A 25,167-nucleotide genomic window follows, 5' to 3' on the forward strand; every position below is an offset into this window, starting at 1 on the left:
TTCTTACCCCCTTGACTAATATTTTTATATGGAGTATAAGTGCTTATTATGCTTGCAATTAGTAATTGTTAAGCAGATGTATTAGTGTGTCTTGATGACCGCCTTAACCACTTAAGCCCCGGACCACTTTGCTGGCCAAAGATCAGAGCACTTTTAAACGATTCTGCACTGCGTCGCTTTAACTGAGAATTGCACGAGAATTGCACAAAATTGACGTCCTTTTTTTTCCCACAAATAGAGATTTCTTTTGGTGGTATTTGATCACCCCTGCAGTTTTTCTTTTTTGCGCTATAAACAAAAAAAATAGCTTCAATTTTGAAAAAAATGCTATAATAAATATCCCCCAAGAATATATAAAAAAAAATGTTTTCCTCACTTTAGGCCGATACGTATTCTTCTACATATTTTTGGTAAAATAAAATTACAATAAGCATTTATTGATTGGTTTGCACAAAAGTTATAGCGTTTACAAAATAGGGGATAGTTTTATTGCATTTTTATTAATACTTTTTTTATTTTTAACTAGTAATGGCAGTGATCAGTGATTTTTATCATGACTGTGACATTATGGAGGACACATTGGACATTTTTGACACATTTTTGGGACCATTGTAATTTATACAGCAATCAGTGCTATGCAAATGCACTGATTCCTGTGTAAATGACACTGGCAGTGAAGGGGTTAACCACTAGGGGGCAGTGTAAGGGTTAAGTATGTCCTGGGAAGTGATTCTAACTGTGGGGGCGGGGCTATGTGTGACATGTCACTGAAATCTGCTCCCGATCACAGAGAGCAAAGATCAGTGACACTCACTAGGCAGAAAGGGGAGATGCTTGAGGCGACCACGGGTATCCTCACGGCGATCGAGTTGCTGGGCCCTGCGACCTGACTCATGGAGGCCTTGGCCTTTTGCGCAGCCATGCCATTCTGCTGACATACATCAGCATGCGCAGGTCGGGAACCCAGTTTAAGCAGTTGTATACCCCACTTTCACATTTTTACCTATAGGCAAGCCTATAATAAGGCTTACCTGTAGGTCAAATTAATATCTCCTTAACCTGTATGGTTGCACCTGCATGCAGTCGCTGACGTCAGTGGCGTATCCGTTCTGAAGGTCCGGTGGAAAGAGGGCTCCCTCACACATTCTGTGAGAGGCTGGAGCCGCGAACCAGGAAGAAACACAGAGGGAACATGTCAGCTCCCTCAGCGATGACCGGGAGGTGATGCCAATGCTTCATGCCAGCTCATTATGCCTTTGCAGGTTTTTTTTTATCTTTGTGGGTATACAACCGCTTTAAGGGCGAATGCATAGCATGGTCTCAAGGAGTTAGTACAGGAGTATTTTTGGGTGTTCAGAGCGATAGTTGAAAAGTTTGATGGCAATATTTTAGTGCCAGTTTTTCTGTGCATAATATAGTTGCATTCTCAATGATAGATGTTTGCTTGCATATTTATTTTTTTTTGCAATGGAAACTAGTCTTACAAATAATAATAAAATAATTTTGTTTAAAAAAAGAAACAGCGAAAAGTGAAGTTATCGATATTACAGATGAATATAGTACATTTTGTTATAAATATAAGCCTTGGTTTATGGCAGTGGATTCTCAACAAGGGATTTGAATATTTATCTATGCTTTTACTGTTTTAAAAGAATTGAAAGAGAAAATAAAAAGTGTACAGTTTAAAAAAAAGTTGAGAATTCAGGAAGTATTAAAAAAAAAAAAAAAAAAAAAAGATATAATGAGAATTAAATAGGGAAATCCCCTTATTTCAATATGCAGAATACTTTATATACTCAACCCTATTGCATTTACAAATGTACTCCATGCTACTACACTCATTATAGGGATTATAATAAACACCCTTATTAAATTTAGATGGCTGTGAGTTAAAGAATACTGCAGATTTCCCTCATTATTTGAGAATGCCAGAAGCTATTAAGGATAATAGTTCTTATCCTACTTTAGTAGAGTGTCGTTCCCAAATGTTAGTGCTGCGGGGTATCATGGAACAGTTACTGCCAGACCTCAAGGTTCTATGTTCCTTGATATATGACACATCCTGAACCTAAACCTTAGTAGATTTGGGTTACTTACATGTATAAGAGGATGTAGATATTTAGAGGTGCCCAGTACTAGATACCTGGACCTCCCTTTTCTATAGGGAAACAGGAAATCTTTTTAGAGCAAGGCAGCATCTCTTAATCTTAATAGGAAAAAAAGGAAATTAAGCAATTTTTGTTTATGTGTCCCATTATTGCCTTAAGGAGGTATGTTTTGTTGTCAGGCAAAGGGTGGAAATTAATAGTTTGATTCAAATAATAGAGCTTATGGTTATAAAACAGGTTTGCACAATAGGGACATTTTCTATACATATATTAGAGAACAAACTTCTTTAATGTGTTTATAGATTTTACAGTTTGTTTTTATTAAATGTTTATTTTTTGGTTAGATTTTTGAGAGGTTTCCAATAACTATTTGTAAGTTTATGGAATGTGTTGGCCACATATTATTAAGCCCATGCCCAATGCACTTATTATTTGGAATCATATATGGAGAACGTGAAGTCACCACTAAATTATATGTATTTACTGGTGTCAAATGTCCTCTTCTGAGGAATCTGATTAGATAATCAAGCAGATTTAAAAGGTTAAGATAAAATACGAATTAAAAAAAACGTATGTTTTAATAAGAGGGGTTTATTAGTTTAAAATGTATTTTTGGTTAACATGTCTTTCTGAAATTAGAAAGTCAGTTTCAGCTAGTCTCAAATCACAAGGGAGACAGTGACAACCTTTTGAGATACATATATGAAAAGGTGTGAAAAGCTTGCTAAAGTTTGCAGAGGAAAAAAATAGGAACTTATTTTTATTTAAAGGAACCTATACTATTGTAAAGTTGACAGAGTTAATACAATTGATGAAATATTGGTGATGAAAAGTAGGGTTCCTGGCGTGAAGCCTTTACCTGCAATTCCGGGGGCAGCACCCGACAGCTGAAACATCAGCTGCGGTGATGACATGGCTGGACTCCAGGACAGGCAAGTGTCCTATTATTAAAATACAGCTTAAAACCTTACTGGGAGGACATTAAATCTCTGATCAAAGAAATCACAGGCATAGATATTCCTCTGTCCCCGATTCACTTCCTGCTAACCACTCCTCCCATGCCAGTGAGCCAGTACAAGAAGAGTGTGCTGCCTCATTTGCTAAATGCAGCTAAGCGGCTGCTCCCTATTTTTTGGAAGCGTCCGCAAATCCCAAGTAAGGAGGAGTGGCGCCGCAGGGTGGGTGACATCCGGGAGGCAGAGGGGTGGATTGCCACTTGCAGGGGGGCCCATAACCGCTTCACTGCGATTTGGCAGCCCTGGTTAGTGTATATATATCGAACCCTGGACACATTTCATCCAGTTTGGATGTGGCCCTCCTGGAACTGGCGGAGCCATCCCTAAGGGGACGCCCCCAGGGCTTACAGATGGGGACCAGGAGCTGAGGAGACTCCAACACTCAATTTAACATTTCATTAATCAGGGGCGGGGAGACAGGATGCTATTCTCTCTCTTCAATCACCCCCTTGATCATCCTACATGAATGGGAGAGGTTGACGGAGCTCGGGGAGGAGGCGGAGTTGGACGGGAGGCTTCAGGTATGCTCTAAACCACTTTTATTTTCCCTTCTTTTTCTCACTTAACTACTTTCTAATACTTTATGACTTGAATAGTTATGGCTGCCTATGGGCAGATGGTTGATATGTTGAGTGCCAGGTGAAGGGTGAGGAATGGAGGACTTGGGTGGCCCAATAAAAATTTGGCGACCTGGGACAACCTGATTTGAGCAGGGAAATGGCACTTTGGTACCGCTATTATGCAAGACTGCCCCCCTTCCCCCCGCACGCGCAGCTTGAACGTTAAAGCTGACCAAGTGTATCACGCATGAGAACCCCTTACAAGAGGACAGACAGTCCTATACTGCACGAAATAGACTGCGGAATAGGATTACTCTGCCCAACAATCGAGTTGACCTACCGTGCTGACCCGTCACTTGGTAAATACTCTCTCAATAACCTAATCAGTACCAAGTTAATTTATGACTGTTGACTATTCATGTTCTTGTTCCCACTACAAGTGAAAAACAAAAAAGGAACGACTGGAGTATTACGTATCAGCATTACCTACAGCAAATGTTTATCCTCTCTGTTCATTTTCATTTTTTTTTTTCATTCTTTTACTGTATATTAAGCTGTAAACCCTGTCTCCTATAAATAAAGATTGCTTAAAAAAAAAAAAAAAAAAAAGACAGCTGCTGCAGTATGTGTAGCTTCTGGCTTTTAATTTTTGCAGAGGTGGGTGGACCTCTGCTTTAAGCCTAGTATCCCCTCTTTTAGGGTTTGGAGTTAAATAAAAATTTGATAATTGAATTTTGGTTAAAAAAAAGGTGAAAGTATAAATACTTTGAGAGTTACTGAAATTAAGCAATCAGGACCAAAATAAAGCGTTACATATATTGAATCCGTGAAATGCTATAGTTTGGTGGGAAAGTTTGTTTGAATAGCAGTAAGAGTGACTATTTTTTGCATATATTACTTTTTGAATTTACAGAATTTCAACTGAAAAGTGGTAATAATGTAATGTTTGTTTTTTATTTTGTTGCCGATAGTCATATACATTTATAACGTTAAGAAACTAACTTCTGAGTCAAACAATGTGCTTGTCAGGTTCCACTTGGGTCCAGAGGATAAAATTAACTAAAAGTGTTTATGTTTTATTGAATCCTACTGCAATACTGGGGTTTGAGAAAAAATGTTCCGTTAGGCTCGAATCACACCTATGCATTTTTAGTGCTTTTTGCATTTTGCAGGTTTGCACTACAGCCCATTTAACGTGGTCTCCTATGGAACACATTCTGTAGTACAAATCTGCAAAATGCAAAAAGCACTAAAAATGCAGTCCAGCCTTAATGTCCTCGCTGCAGGAAGCATCCATCTCTGCCCCTCTTTCTTCTGGGGCCGCGGACTCCAGCTGTGTGACTGGCCAGAGCCGCGTGACATCACACCCACGCATGCGCGTCGGAGTCGAAAGTCCTGGCACATGCTCAGGAAAAACCGGCATTGCAATAAAAGAGTAGAGTTTTAACTACAGCTTTATTGTAATGGTGAAGACACCACTTAAGGACTGGAAGATTTTCCCCCTTAACGACCAGGCCACTGTGTCGCTTTAACTAACAATTGCACGGATGTGGGACGACATACCCAAACAAAATTGATGTCCTTTTTTTCCCCCACAAATAGAGCTTTCTGTTGGTGGTATTTGATCCCCTCTGTGGTTTTTATTTTTTGCGCTATAAACAAAAACGCAACAATTTAAAAAAAACTATATTTTTTACTTTTTGCTATATCCCAAAGAAATGTGAAAAACAAGTTTCTTCATCAGTTTAGGTCAATATGTATTCTTCTACATATTTTTGGTGAAAAAAATTTGTTATAAGCGTATACGGATTGGTTTGCTCAAAAGTTATAGCGTCTACAAAACAAAGGACAGATTTACTCCATTTTGTCATGGTTATGCAGTAATGCTTTTCTGTCAGCTTACCTCTCCATGTGTTCAGATTAAGAGGCCAGCCACTCTCACCTGGCTGCTTAAAGAGGGATTTCACTGTGAAAAAAAATATTAAAAGCCAGCAGCTACAATACTGCAGCTGCTGACTTTTAATAAATGGACACTCACCTGTCCCAGGATCCAGCAATGTCGGCAGCCGAGGCCGATCGATCGCTCGGCTCTCGGCTGCTGCCGCCACCATTCTAGGTGAGGGAATCAGGAAGTGAAGCGTTGCGGCTTCACTTCCCGGTTCCCTACTGCGCACGCGCGAGTCACGCAGCGCAATAGGAATTGTCCGCACTGTCTCTGGGACCCGTGTGTGTCCCAGCAGACAGCGCACAGGGACAGGAAGAGGCATAGACTCCCGTGGGAGTCTATGCCCGGAAGTCTTTGACAGGTATCTGCACCCTCCTCCCCCCTGAAAGGTGCCAATTGTGACACCGGAGGGGGGGAGGGTTCCGATGAGCGGAAGTTCCACTTTAGGGTGGAATCCCGCTTTAAGTAATCTCTCCTCAAAGCATAGCTCCACCCCAGCCCTTATCAGGGAACTCTATATTACCCTGTGCACTGCAAGCCAGCTCTGCTGATCAATATTGTGTGTTTTGGTTTCAGTGTGCTCATTGCTCTGTGTCCTATGTCTGATCCTGTTTACCAACCTTGGCTTGTTCTTGACTGTCCTCCTCTGCTTCATTTGTAAGTTTATGGAATGTGTTGGCCACATATTATTAAGCCCATGCCCAATGCACTTATTATTTGGAATCATATATGGAGAACGTGACGTCACCACTAAATTATAACTTTGGCATGTTCCTTGACTATCCCTATCTGCTTGTTGCCCTGACCTTTTGGCTTATCTCCTGACTAACCCCACCATCAGGGGCCCTGGTGAACACCCGCTGGCTCTTAGATTCCGTGTCCTGGGAAAGCTCATGCTCTAGCTCCCGTTGTGATCTGTGTTAGTTCTCCAGAGTACCTGTTTTCCTGGCCCACCCAGGGCTCCATCTGCAGCAGTCAGCTGTAGGGTCCACTACCTTGCACTGCACTCCAGACCCCCACAGGGTGCATCTGTCACCTGGACTCAGGTGACCTGACACATTTTTATTATTTATTTATTTTTGTTACTAGGAATGGTGGTAATCAGTTATTTTTAGCGGGACTGTGACATTGCGGTGGACAGATAAGACACCTAACTGACATTTTTGACACATTTTTGGGAACCAGTGACATTAGTACAGTAACCCATGCTAAAAATATGCACAGTTATTGACACTGGCAGGGAAAGAGGTTAACACTAGTGGCGATCAAGGGGTTAAATGTGTTCCCCCAGTAGGTTTACTAATTGTATGGGGGACTGTGTCACTGGGAAACTACAAAGACCAATCTTCCTGCATAGCAGATAGATAGGATCTGTGTAATCTACCATGTCAGAATGGAGATTTCCCTTATTTACACAGGCAAACCCCCGTTCTGTCACTGCCGGAACGATCGCAGGAGGCCAGCGGACATTGAGCCCACCCCACCGATTGGCCAGTGGGCACCTACAAATCGCCTTGTACGAGCTGAAATTCAATGACGGCGAATCACGGGAACCAGCCACATTGCATTGCATTGGAGGCTGGTACTTAAGAGGTTAAGGTAAGTAGAGTGGGTGGACAATGAAGGAATCCCTAAGGTCCCAGAGAAGAAAAAGCAGGAATGACAATTATACACAGGTATTTGCCTTTTGTAACCATTGGTCCCATATTTCATTATACTTCGAAAGACACCCTCTATGAAGATAAATAGGTTCTTTGTAGGGTAAAAAGCATTAACCTCTGCAAGCCAGGCCTGGTACATGGAAAGAGCAGCTTGCATCCAGCCCCTAGCTATCAATCTCTTCACACTAAATAATATTTCATGGAGAAATATAGTCATGAAGTTGTCTGCTTTAGGGTCAGGGGATAGTCCAGGCATGTCTCAATGATAGTTAATGGAATAACACAGAATTAGGAAACAAGAATTCTTCTTTCAACAAATGAAAGGTTTAAGGTGATTGTAAACAAAAAAAAATTCAACTTTTTCCCTTTTATAAGTGTTCTCTGTTCTCAGCTGCATAAGAGCTGGGGGGAGGAGAGGAGAAACAGCAAGACACTGAGCTTCCCAGTGAAAGTCTGTACGGGGGGAGAGTGTCAGGATACATGTGATCTCTGGAGCAGAGCACACAGAGTTCTGGAGAACGGATCACAGTGTGTTCTACTTACGGGTCAGTTTTTAATGTGGTAGGAAAGCAGAAGGACTGGCAGGAACACCAGGTATGTCACACAAAGGAAGCAATACAGAGAGAACAAGATATTTTTCATACAAGTACATGGTACAGCTTGCATATATCAGGAATACGAAATGTTGGGCTTACATAATCTTTAAGACCTCTTGCACACTGGACATTTTGCTAACTCTCCTAGATTCCTTTCTTCCTGGCAGCATAGTTTTGTCAGAAGGATTGGGTGTTAATTTCATTGGTCAGAATATTTATTTATTGTTTAAATTAAAATTATTGCTCAAGCGCTAGATGTGTCTAGCCCCTACGTGCATTTCGACTCTGCTGTTCCTGGATGCACTGACTGTGGGGTTTTTTTCTGCCTTTAAAACGCTTCTGCCTCTAAATGCCTTTTTTTTTCTTTAAGATGCATCACCGGATACGAATTTATGTGTTCGTCTGTATATTATTTTAAAAAAAGATATGTGCTGCTTTCATATATGTCTAATGTGCATGATGATAGGCTGAGAGGATGTACCCTTTTTCAGATGCAGCTGAAATTTGATAGGATTTCATTTTTTATACACTCATTTAATAATTTTTGTCCTTAATCAAGGTCTGGGGACCAGCAGCCATACGGATGCCCCAGGCACTTGCCAGACGGGTGGTAAACCAATCACCCAAGTTTGGCTTGAGCCCCAAAAGCACTATAAGCGTGAGCCCGGTGACCTCCCTCAACATCCAATGACCGGAATTCACTTGTCTGACTTCCGTGTCTCTTTAGGTCACATTGTAATTGGCCTACCATATGGGTCTCCAGGAATGCAATAATGTCAGCATGTTGGATCTTAAGGAAGGAGAGTGCAGCTAATCTCTTTAATTTGTCATGGAGATGCCTCAGATGCTACTGTTAGGCTGAAGGGTAAAGCCAGGAGTCAATCTCATCGACAGGGCTGTAATAACGCAAAAGGCCTGATATACAATATATTGCTATAGTATACATCTATAGTATACAGAAAAGCTAATCATATACCTCTGATACGTGAATTGCTGGTAAGTTACAGAAAACAAGAACATCCCCACCCACCCTGCTCTATACCATCCCCAACTGGTGTAAACATTTTCCCCAAACAATTCCATTGTGTGTGGTATCAAAACACAAGGGGGGACCAAGCAGATTTCTATTCATAAAGGGAGTCTGATTCATACCTTCTGCTTTTCACAGAATTTTAGGCGTTAGATGTTAACAAAGCTCAGAATGAGCCTAGATCTACACATCTATGTTTCAGTGGCTATGGATGGACCAAACTGGAGCCGTTGTTATATCATGTACACATCTAAAATCAGTCTAGGTCTTAAAGTGGTTGTAAGCCCTCTCCTATACCCAATGAAGTGAACTGCCTCAGATGATGCACAGAGATGAAACAAATCTCCCTACATAAGTTGTACATGTATAAATGCTCTTTCCCTTTCTACGCTCTTTAGAAAGTGCAGATCATGTTAGAAATCTTTCTTCCTCCTCCAGCAGTTGGTGTGGAGTCTGGGCTTACACTGTGTGAGCGTTGACTGGAAAAAAGGCACACCCCCCCCCCCCTCCACATAGGCAGAGGAATGAAGGAACATGCAGAGGTGTAGTCTGAATAGACAAGCTCTCTACTAGTCTCCCTCTAAGCTCCCTCCCGGACATAAATTTTCAGCTGCTGTTATCTTGTGTGTCGGAGAGCGTGCCAGAAGTTATTATGCTGATAACCGAGGAACGAAGCACCAGAAAGAAAGGGCACTTAGCTTTGGTGAGAGATAAGTAAACACTACAGATATATGTGCATAGGTCAAATTTCACGAATGGGGTTTACAACCACTTTACTCTAATTAGTTTATAAAGCAGCCAACAATGTGTTATCAGTTTTTACTGTACTACCCCGATCAAAGATTATTGCTCATTGGGCCTTCCACAGTATTTGTACACCTACATCCCATGCTATTTGTAAAACTATAGTTACTATAATTATGAAATCCGTGTTGTATAGTAATTGCAATGTCTACCTGTGTCCTAATAAATAATTAGAACACTTTATGTTCTTATTACCTGGCTCCATTAAACTAGCAACAATGCCAGGCATATACTGTAATCTAGCATGATTTGACTGAGCATAACACCAAATGACAGTATACAAAGCATGAAGATTGTTACTAGAACTATGCTCATTAAACATAGCAAGCACATAAAAAGTGTTTTAAATGCCAACTAACAGCTCCTGAATGCTATTTTTGTATGGATCCCTAACATAGTTTTTTTATTATTATTATAATTATGGTTCTATTTCTAATAGTTCTAATTATATTATTATTCTAGATTTAAAACAAGAAGCTAATAAGCTGCTATACAGTATCATACAGTTACAAAACAATGGATAGAAAAGCAGATTTAAATTGATACATACATTAAGCAGAATAATATGTTTGTCAATGAAAAATAATTTATGTTTATTAAACACCCCTTTCCTGAAAGTGAGACCCATTTCAGCCACATCGTGTCCATGTGCACTCGCTCTAACATTGACTTAACATCATTAGGACCACGTTCCTGATCATAACAATAGTGATCAATTCAAGATAAGAAAAAACTAAATAAATCAGAATATGTCTGATCCATTGTTCACCAGTAAGTTGACCATATAAACAATGACCACACTGTGATTTTTGTCAATCGAATGGTACTGGTCTGAGAGCAAATGTAAATATAATCAAATCCATTACACAATTAGAGCTCCAGTGCAGTATCTTTGAGTCCTATTCCTAGAAATGTGCCCAAGAGAGCCCTACGGGAAATATAAGTAATCATGACTGTCTTGCCACTCATTGTGTTTCATAGTTCTTAAAATCACTAGAGCTGAAAGTGCAATCCAGTGCCTACTTCAGAAGCAAAAAAAATGTGCAAAAAATGGATTGCAATTAAGAAGAAAAAATATATAGCAAGCTTTGGCAATAATATTACTGTCCGGGAGAGAAAATAACTGTAATACCCTGAGTTTTAACATCAAAATTGTTATTGCTTTTAAAATTCCACAAGTGGCATATAATGACAGCATAGCAACAGGATTCTGATTACATTGTAATAATGTGGGTTTCTCAGTCAGTCTACAGTTATAACCAGGCGATTAGGCAGCAGCACCTGGAAAAACTCCATTAACGCTGACTGCTTCCATCTCCTCTGCAAGTCATTTACAAGTATATGATCCTAATTTCTATAAACATGCTGGGGCTGAGATATTATTTGGACAATTGGGATTATTCTAGTAGATGCTTAAATGTTTTTTTTTTTCCTCCCACTGCCTGAGGGTTGATACAGATGAAAATCAAAACTATCTTTTTCCGCTTCTGCTTGTTTTTATAAAATAAATACTGATTTCCCCTCCCCACCTCCACCAAGCTAGAGAAACTGAATGCTTGTGAATAAGCCCAAGTTTGAGTAATATGGTAAGAAGCAGAAGTCATTTTTAAAGTATAGGTGCAAATCAACAGAAGAATAATGACTATATGTAATAAGTCTGTTTGTATTTTAGGTGCAATATTTATTCTGTCAATTGAAACTGTATTGTTAAATTACATTAAATAATAAGGCAATACTTAAACTTTAAATGTCACAAAGGCCAGTTCATCTGGCAGATATTGTAGTTGTTGGTAGGTGCTGATAGATTGAATCATGCACAAGGTTCTGGCAGGAAATTTCTCATGTACCAGACATCAGTGGATGATTTAGTATACCCATAACAATACTTAAGTTTGGCACAAGTGAACCAGAGCACGGGGCGAGCCCAAAATACAATAAAGACAAACTTTATTTAAAGGTACACATACTAAGTATGTAAGTTTGCATTAAAAGGACACCAATACGATTTGAGTACAGAGGAATAAACCAAATCTGGGAAAATGTCTGTACTATGGTTAGCACGGTACAAGTTTAGAGTAAAAATCATTAATGCAAGATATACACCGATCAGCCATAAAATTATGACCACTGATAGTTAAAGTGAGCAACATTGACTATTTCAGTCTTCAGTGGCTCTGAGAAAGAGGGTTCGCCCTTGAATTGCGTCAGCCTAGTCATCACGGACCCCATCTAGTCTCCTTGCATCTCTGGAGCATTTCTTCAGTCCTAGAGGTGCCTTTTATAATCGTATGTCAAAGCATAATTTGAACATGATACCGTATGTTTGGGAGTGTGTCACTTTTTAATGTTCAATTTTTTTTTTATAATGTAATTGTACTAGGCCATATGCCCTTCTCTTATTTTCGTTGTTTTCTAAAACTTTTGGATACCCATGGTCCTGAGAGGGGAGCAAGACTCTAGGCTTTGACAATAAGGATAAAGATATAAAGATATAAAGATATACTTTCTTCCCTTGAGCATAACACCTGAGCGCAGGAGAGTTTCTTTCTAATTAAAGTGAGCAACATTGACTATTACATTACAATGGCACCTGAAAGTGAGTGGGATATAGCAGGCAGCAAGTGAACATGTTATCTTGTTATGAAGCTGATGTGTCAAAAGCAGAAAAATGGGCAAGTATAATGATTTGAGTGTCTTTAACAAGGGACAAATTATAATGGCTTGATGACTGAGTCAGAGTATCTCCAAAACTGCAGCTCTTGTGGGATGTTTCTGGTCATGGTCAGGACCTACCAAAAGTGGTCCAAGGAAGGAAAACTTGTGAACAGTGTCATGGGCAGCCAAGGGTCACTGATGCATGTGAGGAGCAAAGGCTGACCTGTGTAATCCAATAGAATAACTACTGTACCTAAAATTGCTGAACAAGTTAATTCTGGTTCTGATAGAACAGAGTCAGAACACACAGTGCATCACAGTTTGTTTCATATGGGGCTACGTAAACCACATATTGGTCACGGTGCCCATGCTGACCCATGTCCACAGCCAAAAGTAGCTACAATGGTCATGTCAGAACTGGACCACGAAGCAATGGAAGAAGGTGCCCTGGTCTGATTGATTCAAGTATGGTTTGAGGAACACAATGACGAGTTTGACTTGGCCTCCATTTCCTCCAGATTTGAATGCAATCTAGCATCAGTGCAATATGCTGGAAAAACAATTCTGATCCATGGAGGCCCCACCTCGCCACCATTTTCATCCATTAACATTCAGCCAACACATTGATGTGGTGAATGCATGGGAAAATTACGGTATTTGCAATTGATGAATTTAGGCAAAAATTCTTACTTGTAAGCCCAGGAAGGTACAGCAAAGCTGTGTTGCAGTGGGTAATGATCACAGGTTCTACTTCAGAATCAATGGTGAATCACTGATAAAATCAGCAGTGTATACATGCTGTTCTTGTGGTCCCCTCCCCCCACCCCAGCGGGCCATCCAGGGCTTGATTTCTAATACAGCCCTACCCCACTTCATGTGGACGATCTTGATGAGTTTTTCTGAAGTGATATGAATTTTTGAACTAATACAATAAGTTTTTTTTCCTTGTGTCTGCACATACTTGTGTCCTGTTGAACTGATAGCCTATGTAATTGTATATTACTATTGTTATTGTTTATGATGATTTTATAATAAATTCAATATCTTGTCTATCTCTAGTTTTAAATGACATACTATTGTCATATGTGGACACGAAAGAGGTCTGAGAAGTCTTGAGGAAGCGAGGTGTCCTGGGAAAGGCGTGGAACCCTTTCTCGCCAACCATGTTGACATTCCAAGTGAGAACGTTTTTGAGATAGATTAATGTTATCATTTGTTGACCTTGTACATGCGATGAAATGCTTGTATAATATAACAATCGTGATTTTAATCTTTGTATACAATAAAGATTGATGATTCTTTAATTAATGTGTATTTACTATTGGAGGAATACAAAGTCCCTTATTTTTAGTTTCTGTTTTGGTTTACAATTTTTAAGGATCATACCTCCCCTGGTGTACAGATGGTTAAAAAGGCAATCACTTACATGCTTATTTTAGAAGGATCTGAGGCAACCTACATTTACAAAAGATCTATGGTTAGTTCTCCAAGATTGTTCAACACTTCTTAAATGAATACATGACTGTTAACCATTTGGAAGGCATAAAAAGCTTGTCGGGAGATAGGCCATATAATGATTTTGCAGAGGAAAGTGTGAAAGTATGCCGATGGCCTCTATGGTCAGAGTCAGCACTCAATAGAACAATTTGGCCTGTAAAATCCTTCATGAACTGAGATGAAATCATCCCAGGAGAGAACCAAGGAGGAGGCCATGGCTGATCAAGCTAAGAAAGCTGTCAGTTTCAGGCTCTTCAGTAGATGCCCTGCAGGCAGCAACGATATCTATAGCGGATCGTGAGTTGAAAAGACCAGATACAGCAGGATGGCTCCTTGTGTGTATGGCAACTGACATATCACTGCATAGTAGGGATATCAAAGCCCAGGGTAAAAGACCTTCAATACTTGCAAATTGGCTGCCATGAGGTTGAGGGGTTAGAGGTGACCAGGTCACGGTAGTCAGACAGCAAAGTCCAACTGAGGATAATCCATGTGTCTTTTGGCTAGCGTTCATCCAATGAAGTCTGAGTACTGCTTCCAAAGTTATTACTGAGGATACACTGATCCAGATAGCTGCCTTTAAAGACTAGCTAAGTCAGCTTGTAGAATCTTGATTAAAGAATAAATAATCTTACCGGACCAAAAAAAATAAAAAAATGTAGTAGGAAGCAAAAAAGGTTACATTTTTTTTCTCAGCAGATAACAGACTCCCATGCTCCTAGGACAGTAGTAAAAAACTAAGGCATACTGGAAGAAGGAGGGATTATACCAGGCTTGCACTGCTTTTACAAATTTTACTGTATGCGGCAGTATGACCCAACAGTAACTGAATTCCTGTGTCCCTCAATGATTGCTAAAGAAAGAGTTTTTTTCAAAATGACAAAACCATTTTTATCTAATGTGTGGCTTATAATTCAAAGAACAGGAGAAGGAGAGTCTGAAAGGATTTGTGTTCCTAAATATTTAACTGCCTGTCATTGCAACTGTAGAGGAACATTTTTTCTGTAGTGTATCATAATTTAACATAGAGTGATATTCAAAGCCATGCATGTTCCAGATTAACTATTACATACTCAAGTCCTCACATTTTTTTTCCCATCAGGGCTCATTCACAAAGGTGCTCATCCCCATTTGGAGTGAAGAGCCCTTTGTTTACTTTTTTGTCCTGGCGTTGAGCTACTGTATATGCGGGCAGCCCATATTAGTGAATGGGCACACATCAGCTGTATGCACTCACCCACACAGTCCAGTTTGACAGGTACGCAGGGATGGGTGTATGGTCTTGGTTGTTGAGGCTCTACATTGGGGTCCACGCACCCACCCCTGTGAATCTGTCAATCTAGGCTGTGCATGTGAATCCATACAGCCAATTCATGTCTTTTCACTAACATGGGCTGCCTGCACACAGATCATCACTGAGACAGAAAAGTAACAGGCTGTGTGAATAAGCCCTTATTCAATACAGTAAAAAATATATATATACAAAGTATATAAGCATTAATGTTATAGTAGCATCATGTTTTACTCAGAAAAACAGGACATGATCATTGTACTTACTTTGTTTTGGGTGAACTCACGGAACATTGAAGCAAGTCCATCATCATCATTGTCGCAGTCAGTTTTGATGGCTATGTTGAGAATGTGGATGGGTTCATCTCGGATACTCTGAACAAAGAGCAGTTACATTAATACTTAGAAATATCACATTATTTTTAATATAAAAACAAGGCAGACTAACTTAAAAATAAAAAGGCTTACCAGCCGGATCTCCGGGTAAAATAAAAGGAAAAAAAGCCTAAAAAAAGAAATTGAATGCAGCCTACACATCTAAGGACTGGTAAGCTGCAATATAATACTTTTTCGTTTTTGGGTTTAATACAGAGTTAAATTCAAAACCGAAACAAGTAATTTATGCAACATACTATACCAATTATTCTGACCTGGACTACACTACTCACCATACATTAGCAATAATTGGTCCTCTCCCACACCCTTAGTTCACTAATTATGTGTAGCAGAAGTTGAAAACCCAGTGGAAATTCCAACAGTATTTGGAGTGCCAACACTGATCACATTTTATCTAGTCAAATTTTAAAAATCTATAATTTTTTTAAATTAGAAATAAAAAAGGCGTAAGTGGGGTGAAATATAGCAAACCTGTCTAAATGACAGCTCTGAATATTCTATAGGGAAACAGCCAACTATTTCCTCTCACATGGTTACCATATGAACAGAGGATCATATATTGACGTTGATTTACTAAAGGAGTTTGAGAATGTTCATACAATAAATTGTATGAAGATATGCACTTCAGTTTTCCAATGACGTATAATTAAAAATCCCTGTATACTTATTCTCTTTTTTACATTACTGGATAATTGAAGCAAACAGCATCACACAATGTATTGTGAATATTATCAAATCCTTATCTCTTGTACCAAATCATATAAAACAAAACCTCACTATGTTCAGCAAAGAGCTTGAGTAAGTGCCCTATTAAGAAAACAAAAACAAATACATTTTTTACAATTTCTGAATAGGATTTGTTAAAATAAAAACTACAGTATATCTGATGCACAGTTTATTGGTACAGCTCAATGCAACAGGTAATTATGCAGATGGGTTTTTGCCGACAAGAATGCAGTCATATTCGAAGAAGGTCTAATTATTGTGTAAGGGCACTTTCACACTGGCAGCGTCTGGGTGTCGGCAGTAAAGGGCAGTAAAGCGCGTTACCATCATTTTTGCAACTCTTTTCGGCCGCTAGCAGCTTTTAACCCCCCCGCTAGTGGCCGAAAAAGGGTTAAAACCGCCCGCAAAGCGCTACTGCAGTGGCACTGCCCATTGATTTCAATGGGCAAGGGCACTTGAGGATCGGTGTATTCACCACTCCTACAGCGCTGAAAAGCTGCTTGCAGGACTTTTTTTTGGCGTCCTGCCAGTGAAGCGCCGCAGTGTGAAAGCACTCGGGCTTTCACACTGGAATTACAGCTGAAGCTTTTTTGAGGCACTTTACAAGCGCTATTTTTAGCGCTAAAGCACCTGAAAACGCCTCCAGTGTGAAAGGGGTCTTACAGTTATTTATGCAAAGCTGCCTGAAGTCTTAAAGTGAAGGTCCGCCCACCACTGCAAAAATTAAAAGCCAGCAGCTGCACATACTACTTTTGGGTGGAACTCTGCTTTAAAGTACAACACCACAGGAGAAAGGAGCCCTATACAATAAAGGCAAAAAAAAAAAAAAAACACAGTAGAAAAAAAATTCAGTCAGTCATTTTAAAAGCATACAAAATTTCCCATGATCTATATAAAAGGCTTCTATCCAATTAGAACGTGAATACAGCCCAATTGAAAATCCACAGGACACACTCAGGTCTGGCAACACAATGAAAACTAAGTACATAACATAATGTATAATATTAAGTGGCGTGATTGATAAGTATGCATATTAATCAAAAGTGTCTCTATAACAAAGAATACTAAAGTGGCAAAGTCAAAATAGAGCAACAAAGGTCAATAAAACAAGACTGAGAGCTGGTCCCTTTGGAACAAAAAAGGTAAAAATAATGAAAGTCAATCATGATAAATACCAAAACATGTTAATAGAGTAGATCGGGGTAGGCAACCTTTTGAGTACAGTGTGCCGAAAAATATTTTCAAAGAAATTGAGAGGGCCGATTTTATAACAAAAAAATGGCAACTTAACACTCTCAATCACAAAAAGAATTTTCTTAAAAGTAAATGCTGTAAACTACTTGAGTAGTAGTGAGAAATTAACATCCTGCAACTCACGCCTCAGATCAGCTCCAATTCCTGCAACTCCACACTTCAGGTCAGCCCCAATTCATGCACGTTCACACCACAGATCACGGTCACCCCTGCAAATCTGTTTCCACCACTGTACCCCATTGCTAGTCTGTCCCACCACTGTAACCCCCCGCACATCTGTCCCACCACTGTACCACCCTGCACATCTGCCCCACCACTGTACCACCTGGTCACCTGTCCCACCACTGTAACCCCCTGCTCTTCTGTCCCACCACTATAACCCCCTGCTCATCTGCCCCACCACTGTACCACCCTGCTCTTCTGTCCCACCACTGTAACCCCCTGCTCATCTGCCCCACCAATGTTCCCCCTTTCTCATCTGCCCCACAACTGTACCTCCCTGCACATCTGCTCCACTGCCGTAACCCCCATGCTCGTATGCCTCACTACTGAATCCCCTGAACACTGAACCTATCTGCTCATCTGCCCCACCACCGATACTCGCTTTCTCATCTGCTCCACCAATGTACCTGCTGCACATCTGTCTCATCTCTGTACCCGCTACTCTTCTGCCCCACCTCTGTTCCCCCTTCTCATCTGTCCCACCAATACACTTCCTTTCACATCTGCCCCACTGCTCTACCCCCCTTGCTTTTCTGTCCCAACACTGAACCCATCTGCTCATCTGTCCCACCACTGTAACCTCCTTCTCATTTTTCCCAACACTGAACCCCACTGCTCATCTGCCCCATCACTGTACCCTCCTGCTCTTCTGTCCCACTTCTGAACCCCTTCTGATTGTTTTCCCCACCACTGTACCCTCTTCTCATCTATGATACGCATGATATGCAGAGTGGTAAAAGCAAGCAGAGATGAGACACATCTACCTGTCCTGGTACACTCATCCTACTGATCCACCTCTCGCATCCAGCCCAAGTGCTTGTAAGTGATGTCACATACAAGCATATGGAATGGATGCGCAATGATGAGCTTGGGTCAGGGGTATTTTCTGAAAGCAGTGAACCTGTGTGCAGGATCATAAGTTGAGCCCCACAGCTAAGAAAAAGTGTGGCACTCTGCACCGCAGCAAAAGTTAGGTGTTATTTTCAGTCTGCTGAATACTGGCTGTTGTTTAAAGGGACACAGAGTGCAGGGGTTCAATAGTGATGCAAAGGTTCAGGAATAATTTCAACAAAGTTCCCAGAAGCTCAACAGTAATTCCACAACCTGTCACCTGATTGTGTTTTTTCTCAATCACAGTGAAATCCCTTCTTTCTGAGATCGACAGTCCTCCTTCTCCTGGAAACAGGAACGCCCCCCCCCCCCCCCCCCAGCAGAACTGCACCCAATCTCTTCCCCAGGAAAACACCTGACAATCGCAGCTAATGCCAAGTTAGAGAACCAAACAATGTTTCCCATTCTTTACAACATGTGGGAACACAGTGCATCTCCCTCAGTGCAGGCGTGTCGTGGGGAATTCTGAAATTGGAAGACATTAGTGTCTCACTGACACTTCCCTGCACTGCTCTGCTCATGGGGAGGAAGGTAATGCCAGCAAAAGCCGCTTTGAGCGATGCTTGCAGCACCAGTGTCGGGGTTGCCTACCCCATGGAGTAGATGCTCAGAGGGAACATTCTAGTCTACACATTGCACTGAAGTTGCCAAATCATCATGTGCTTCCTTTCACTTTTCTTGTTATATGGCTAGTGTATCTAGGAGGTTTGGTCCTACAAGTATTTCAAGTGCATCCCTAGACAACAGACCTCAAGCTGTGAACACAACTGAGAAAATACAGCAGATGTGTCAAAGTCAGGATTTTACTTAACCCCCCCTGGCGGTATTCCCGAGTCTGACTTGGGGTGGAAATTTTACACCAAAAGCGGTAACCCCGAGCCAGACTCGGGACCACATCGCTGTATGCAGGAGGAGGTTACTTACCTTCTCCCCTGGATCCAGCAATGTCCCCGCGCTGTACGAGCGGCTCGTCCTCCGCTCGATTCATCACGGAGCCGATCTCCATTCTCTGCGAGCATTGCGACGAACGGGGACGGAGTACGCCGCCAAATTCAAAAAGTGAAACAAACACATTACATACAGTATAATGTAATCTTACAGATTACATTGCTGTATGTAATTATTTCACATCCCCTTTGTCCCTAGTGTTCTGTCCAGTGACATGCATGCAGTTTTATATTATAAAAACTGTTCTTTTTGCCTGGAAACTGGAGATTGTCCATAGCAACCAAAACTGTCCCTTTACATCAAAATTGGTTTTAGACCAGCTAGAAAATCAATTGTAATCACTCGCAGAATTGAGCTATAGCGATTTGTGTGGAGATCCGTCATCAAATATTGAAAAGTATGACAGTGACAATTCTGCAACTGAGCAAATTTCAGTGTTTTTGATTTGATTACATTATTGAATCATTGTTATTATTTTTATATTATTATTTGGTATAATTATTTATAGTTATTTATTATATTATAATTTATGATTTCATTTTTCAAACTTTATCATACCCGCGATGTCTGCTAGACTCTGGTTTGGACAGATTTAAGCAAGTTATTCCTAATGCCGCATACACACGATCAAACAATCCGATGGAAAAGTCCGGCAAACTCAAGTCCGCCAAACAATCCCCCCGTGTGTAGCCTCCGGCATACTTTTTTGACCCGACAGTACGGCGGACTTAGAATTTCGGTTTGCACAACAATCTGCCCGCCGTACTCTCATTTCGGCGGACAATCCGGCCATGTGTGTGCGCCGTACTTTTGAAATGAGCGGACTTTTCCCGCCCGGAGAAAAGTCCCCTCATTTCGAGCGGGTCTCCAGGTAGGCGGGGCCCCAAAGGAGACGTCGCTGGCCCCGCCGCCTGGTATGGACTTAAAGGGGAACCCCCAATGCCGAAAAAAATCGGCGTGGGGGTCCCCCCAAAGTCCACAACAGACCCTTGTCCGAGCACGCTACCCGGCCAGCCAGGAAAGAGGGGCGAGCGAGCGCCCCCCCCCCCCTCCTGAGCCGTACCAGGCCGCGTGCCCTCAACATGGGGGGTGCCTTGGGGAAGGGGGGGCCGCGCGGCCCCCCCACCCCAAAGCACCTTGTCCCCATGTTGATGAGGACAAGGGCCTCTTCCCGACAACCCTGGCCGTTGGTTGTCGGGGTCTGCGGGCGGGGGACTTATCGGAATCCGGGAGCCCCCTTTAATAAGGGGGCCCCCGGATACCGGCCCCCCACCCTATGTGAATGAGTATGGGGTACAATGTACCCCTACCCATTCACCTGTAAAATAAAAGTACAAAAAAAAACACAACACACGAGATAAAATACTTTATTGCACAGCTCCGGGGGTCTTCCGTCTTCGGGGGTCTTCTCGCCGGACTCCTCCGCTATCTTCTTGTAGCTCTTTTGCTAGCGGAGGAGTCTGGCTTTCTTCCTCGCCGCCGGCCTCTTCTCCCGACTTCGGGGGTCTTGTCCCCCTCTTCGGTTCTTCTGCCGGGCCACCGCGCCTTCTTATAGCTCTTTTACAGGCGGTGGCCCGGTCTTCTGTCGCCGCTGCCGCCTTCCATTCTTCTTCTTCTCCTTCTTCTCCTTCTTCTCCTGGAGATGTTGACTCGACGCTCTCTCCGGCCACAATGCCAGGGACGCGCTGCGCAGCCACTTATATAGGGACAAGGGGCGGTGTCACATGGCTTTATGTCACATGGGTTGGTCACATGGGTTGATGTCACATGGGGACTGTGACATCGTAAGGGGCGGGGTCACCATGTGACACCAACCCATGTGACATAAAGCCATGTGACACCGCCCCTTGTCCCTATATAAGTGGCCGCGCAGCGCGTCCCTGGCATTGTGGCCGGAGAGAGCGTCGAGTCAACATCTCCAGGAGAAGAAGAAGAAGAAGAACGGAAGGCGGCAGCGGCGACAGAAGACCGGGCCACCGCCTGTAAAAGAGCTATAAGAAGGCGCGGTGGCCCGGCAGAAGAACCGAAGAGGGGGACAAGACCCCCGAAGTCGGGAGAAGAGGCCGTATTAGTCCGCTGAAAAAGTGCCGTGTGTGGGCAAGTAGCCCGTTCGAAAATTCCGATAAGTACTAAGTACGTCGGACAGACGGCTACGTGTGTACGCGGCTTAAGAATTACAGGACTACAATCTAAAAACGCCAAATTTTCATGCAAAATAATTGTACCGCTTTTAGCACCTAAAATCCAAAATAATCATACCGCCAGGGAGGTTAAATTACCCTAACCTGAGTTGTTAGATGCATCTCACATGTGTTTCTTAGTGAGCACAGTTTCTTATGACATGACTTGGCCATGTCCACCAAATCACCTGCGACATGGCAATTATAATTAATGGGTGAACCTAAACTCTACAGCTATTCCAGAATGGAAAACAAAAGACCTGAAAGATAGGCTCTGTCCCTATTTCCATTTCCAAGACTAACTTACCTGATGTGATTGTAGCCGTATTAGTGCAATTGTGACAGAGAAAATTGAGTACTGTCCGTGATACTTTTTTTATTTGCACCAACATACAATTTGTCAGGACAAGCTTTTAGGGAATGTCCCCTTCTTCAAGGTTCAAGCAGTACTGATTGGACCTTGAAGAAGGGGACATTCCCCAAAAGCTTGTCCTGAAAAATTGTATGTTAGTGCAAATAAAAAAAGTATCACGGACAGTACTGAATTTTCTCCAAGACTAACTTGTAATCCTGACTGCAATGCCCAGTGTAAACCATCTGGGTTAATCTCAATAAGCAGCAAGTCAGATTTAAATATTACCATACATGTAAACACATCACACCACTTTCAAACAATAAGTTTCACCATTGTGTACCTTATTGTCATCTTCATCATAAAGAGATGGATGGCCAGCTTCTGGAAAGATAGGACTCTGAGGAGGGGAGTCCGAGAAGCAACTCATGACATCATCAAACATTCTGAAATATAAAAAGACATTTTATCATATTTATATCAGATTTCAACAGTTAAAAAGCTTGCTTTTTTAGAGAAGACTGAAAAAAATGAAAGGTAAAAAAGTATATTTTTATTTCATCCCGACCATCAATAAATAAATCCTGTTCAACGTCATGTGAAAGGTTTAGGGAAAGCTTTTAAAGCTTCTCGAGTATCTCACTTTCACATAGCTGACATGCAGCAAACTTCTCATAAAAATAAAAAGGCTACATTAATCTAATCAGCCTTTATTAGGCAAATAACTGAAAAGCTTATGACGTGAGCAATGAGAGCTGTGTAATCGCCTCTCTTCCCAGGGGTCGTGCATCTGCACACATGGAAAGACAGATGCCACACTCATAGATTCAAGAGAAGACAGTCCCTGCTGGGCTGTATTCGGCAGTTATGCCTAATTCTTCCTGACATTTTATTCCTTACTGTGCAAGCAGATTCCTATATTCCCGCTCCCATAACAGGCACCAGCTCCCACTGTCGAAATGCAAGTGGGGAGTCATGCAGAAACGGCAGAGATGGAGAACATTAGCAGCACCCATTTGAAAGCTTAACAACAGACCACAGTGTTCCAATTTTAAAGCAACGACAAAGCATTTAAAGTTTCCTATTGGTCAAAACGTATTTTTTTCCCCATATCTATGCAACCCTGACATATTCTTCAGAGCTTTACAAAGTACACACATCAGAATCATCCAGGGGAACCTTAGGGTAGAACAGTTACCATGCAGATATGGTCATGTGAGATCTGAGCCTACACAAGTCAACAGTGCTAACCATTGCACTAATGGTTTGCTCAAACCAAGTAGCAACAATTATAAAGGTGTATAATTATAATTAAAGCAGATACTGCTTATTTAAAAGTAATATACTGTACATCAGAAAGTGTATAATAAAAACAGTTCTTCCATTAATATTAAAATGATTTTCACCCAGTCAGACTAGAAATATACTGTATATAAGCCATATCTGTATAGAAGACAATCAGAATATTTTACACAAAGCAGCAAATACCTGACAAAATCTTCAAATGTTCGGAAGGCAACCATTCCACCCATTCTTTGACATGGAGGAGTGAATGAGGTATCCAGGAGGACATCACTGACACTGGCAACATGCACCATTCCATAGTGATTAAGATTTGAAGAAAATGACATTCTGCAGAGTAAAAAAAAAATTTACAATATGCATCATTTCCTCCAATTAACAGCTTTTTTATGTATAAACAAACACTACACAATATATATCTTCTAAGCACATTTAACCTATGCTAAAAATTGCCCCATCAGTATGGATTAACATTGAATGCCCCGCTTTATTTTAGAACCTTCCAGGTAACTTATCCTTATGGGACAAGCCTACATTAGCACAATGTAGTATGATTTCAGATACTGCATTATGGAAATCCCATTGTATTGTAACTCCTGTGGACATTTACAGGGAAGGAACAATGTACTTACTCATTTATGCAATTACAAGAGCAACACAATTTACCCTTTGATTTCTTCTATAGATTCCTACAACCACAACAAGGCTTGCAGGTTTAATTCAAGAACCAATTAACCCATAGCAATGTTCCAAAGAGTTAATATCCACCTTCTGTTCCCACTTGTTACACACTAAACTGGCCAAAACTCTACTGGATATTAAAACTAGATGGTAGTACCTATTTGGATATTATATGACATGTATTTCCAAATGTCTTGGTAGAAATGTATTATGCATCTTGTATTACGATCTGTATTCTATATGTGTGTAAATCTGCTGATGTATAAGAATACAATTTTTTTTAAAAAGACTAAATGGCAGATCCTACTACTTACTTTGCCTCCAAAGAAACAGGATGATATATGCTCCTCTCTTATATTAGATTTATCATTAGTGAATAATAGATTACTTAGGCTGGCCATACATGGACGGATTTCAAAAGAATTTTCTTTTGAAAATCAGAAACTTTGTGCATTTTGCGATGGTGCCACCCTTGATTTCGAAATTCAGCCAAACAAGCCTTCAAGTTCACCTCATATTGCTACAGAAAATAATTTTCGTGGCTGGGAATCTTCTTTTCTTTCCAGGAAATTTTCTTTTCTTGCACATGTGCATTTCTTGTTCAATTAGATTTCTCGCACAATTCTCCCATCATTGATTAGAACATAGTTTGTTTTTCAAAAAATTTCCATGTCTGATTACTCAAATTTGACTGCCGCACGAAAATCAGCTGTTGCTGCAGCCCACTAATGGTGCGATATACGAACGAAAATTCTTATATAAGATTTTCAAATGAAAATTCTTTTGAAATTCGACCTATGTATGATCACCTGCCTTAGACTGTATGTTATACACCAAACAAAATGGGACGTATGTTCATCCCCAACTGTATACAATGTAATAAACCCTATGCAAATTGCATGCACATCATTTGGAGTATCAGATTATTTATGACTTCCCTTCTGACAAGTGCTCGCTTCCTTTCTTCAGCTTCCTCTTCCCTCTACACCTGACATTGTTTATTTGGCATGCCAGATGCAGAAATGTGGCCATGCTATACTAGAATATTCTTGC

General features: G+C 41.1%; 1 protein-coding gene across 2 annotated transcripts in view; it reads right to left on the reverse strand.

Annotated features, from left to right (window-relative positions):
- Window positions 1-25,167, reverse strand: part of ACACA (acetyl-CoA carboxylase alpha) — a 480,408-nt gene that overhangs the window by 223,133 nt on the left and 232,108 nt on the right. For both annotated transcript variants that reach the window (XM_077481395.1, XM_077481394.1), the window contains exons 30-32: window positions 23,620-23,763; window positions 22,475-22,577; window positions 15,430-15,537 (exon numbers count right to left, since the gene is read on the reverse strand). In XM_077481395.1, the coding sequence (XP_077337521.1) occupies window positions 15,430-15,537; window positions 22,475-22,577; window positions 23,620-23,763 (355 nt within the window). The remainder of the gene's footprint in view (window positions 1-15,429; window positions 15,538-22,474; window positions 22,578-23,619; window positions 23,764-25,167) is intronic.

This window comes from Lithobates pipiens, unplaced genomic scaffold, assembly GCF_037356315.1.
Source record: "Lithobates pipiens isolate NorthernLeopardFrog02 unplaced genomic scaffold, aLitPip1_a1.2 Scaffold_16, whole genome shotgun sequence".
In the NCBI taxonomy this organism is placed as follows: Eukaryota; Metazoa; Chordata; class Amphibia; order Anura; family Ranidae; genus Lithobates; species Lithobates pipiens.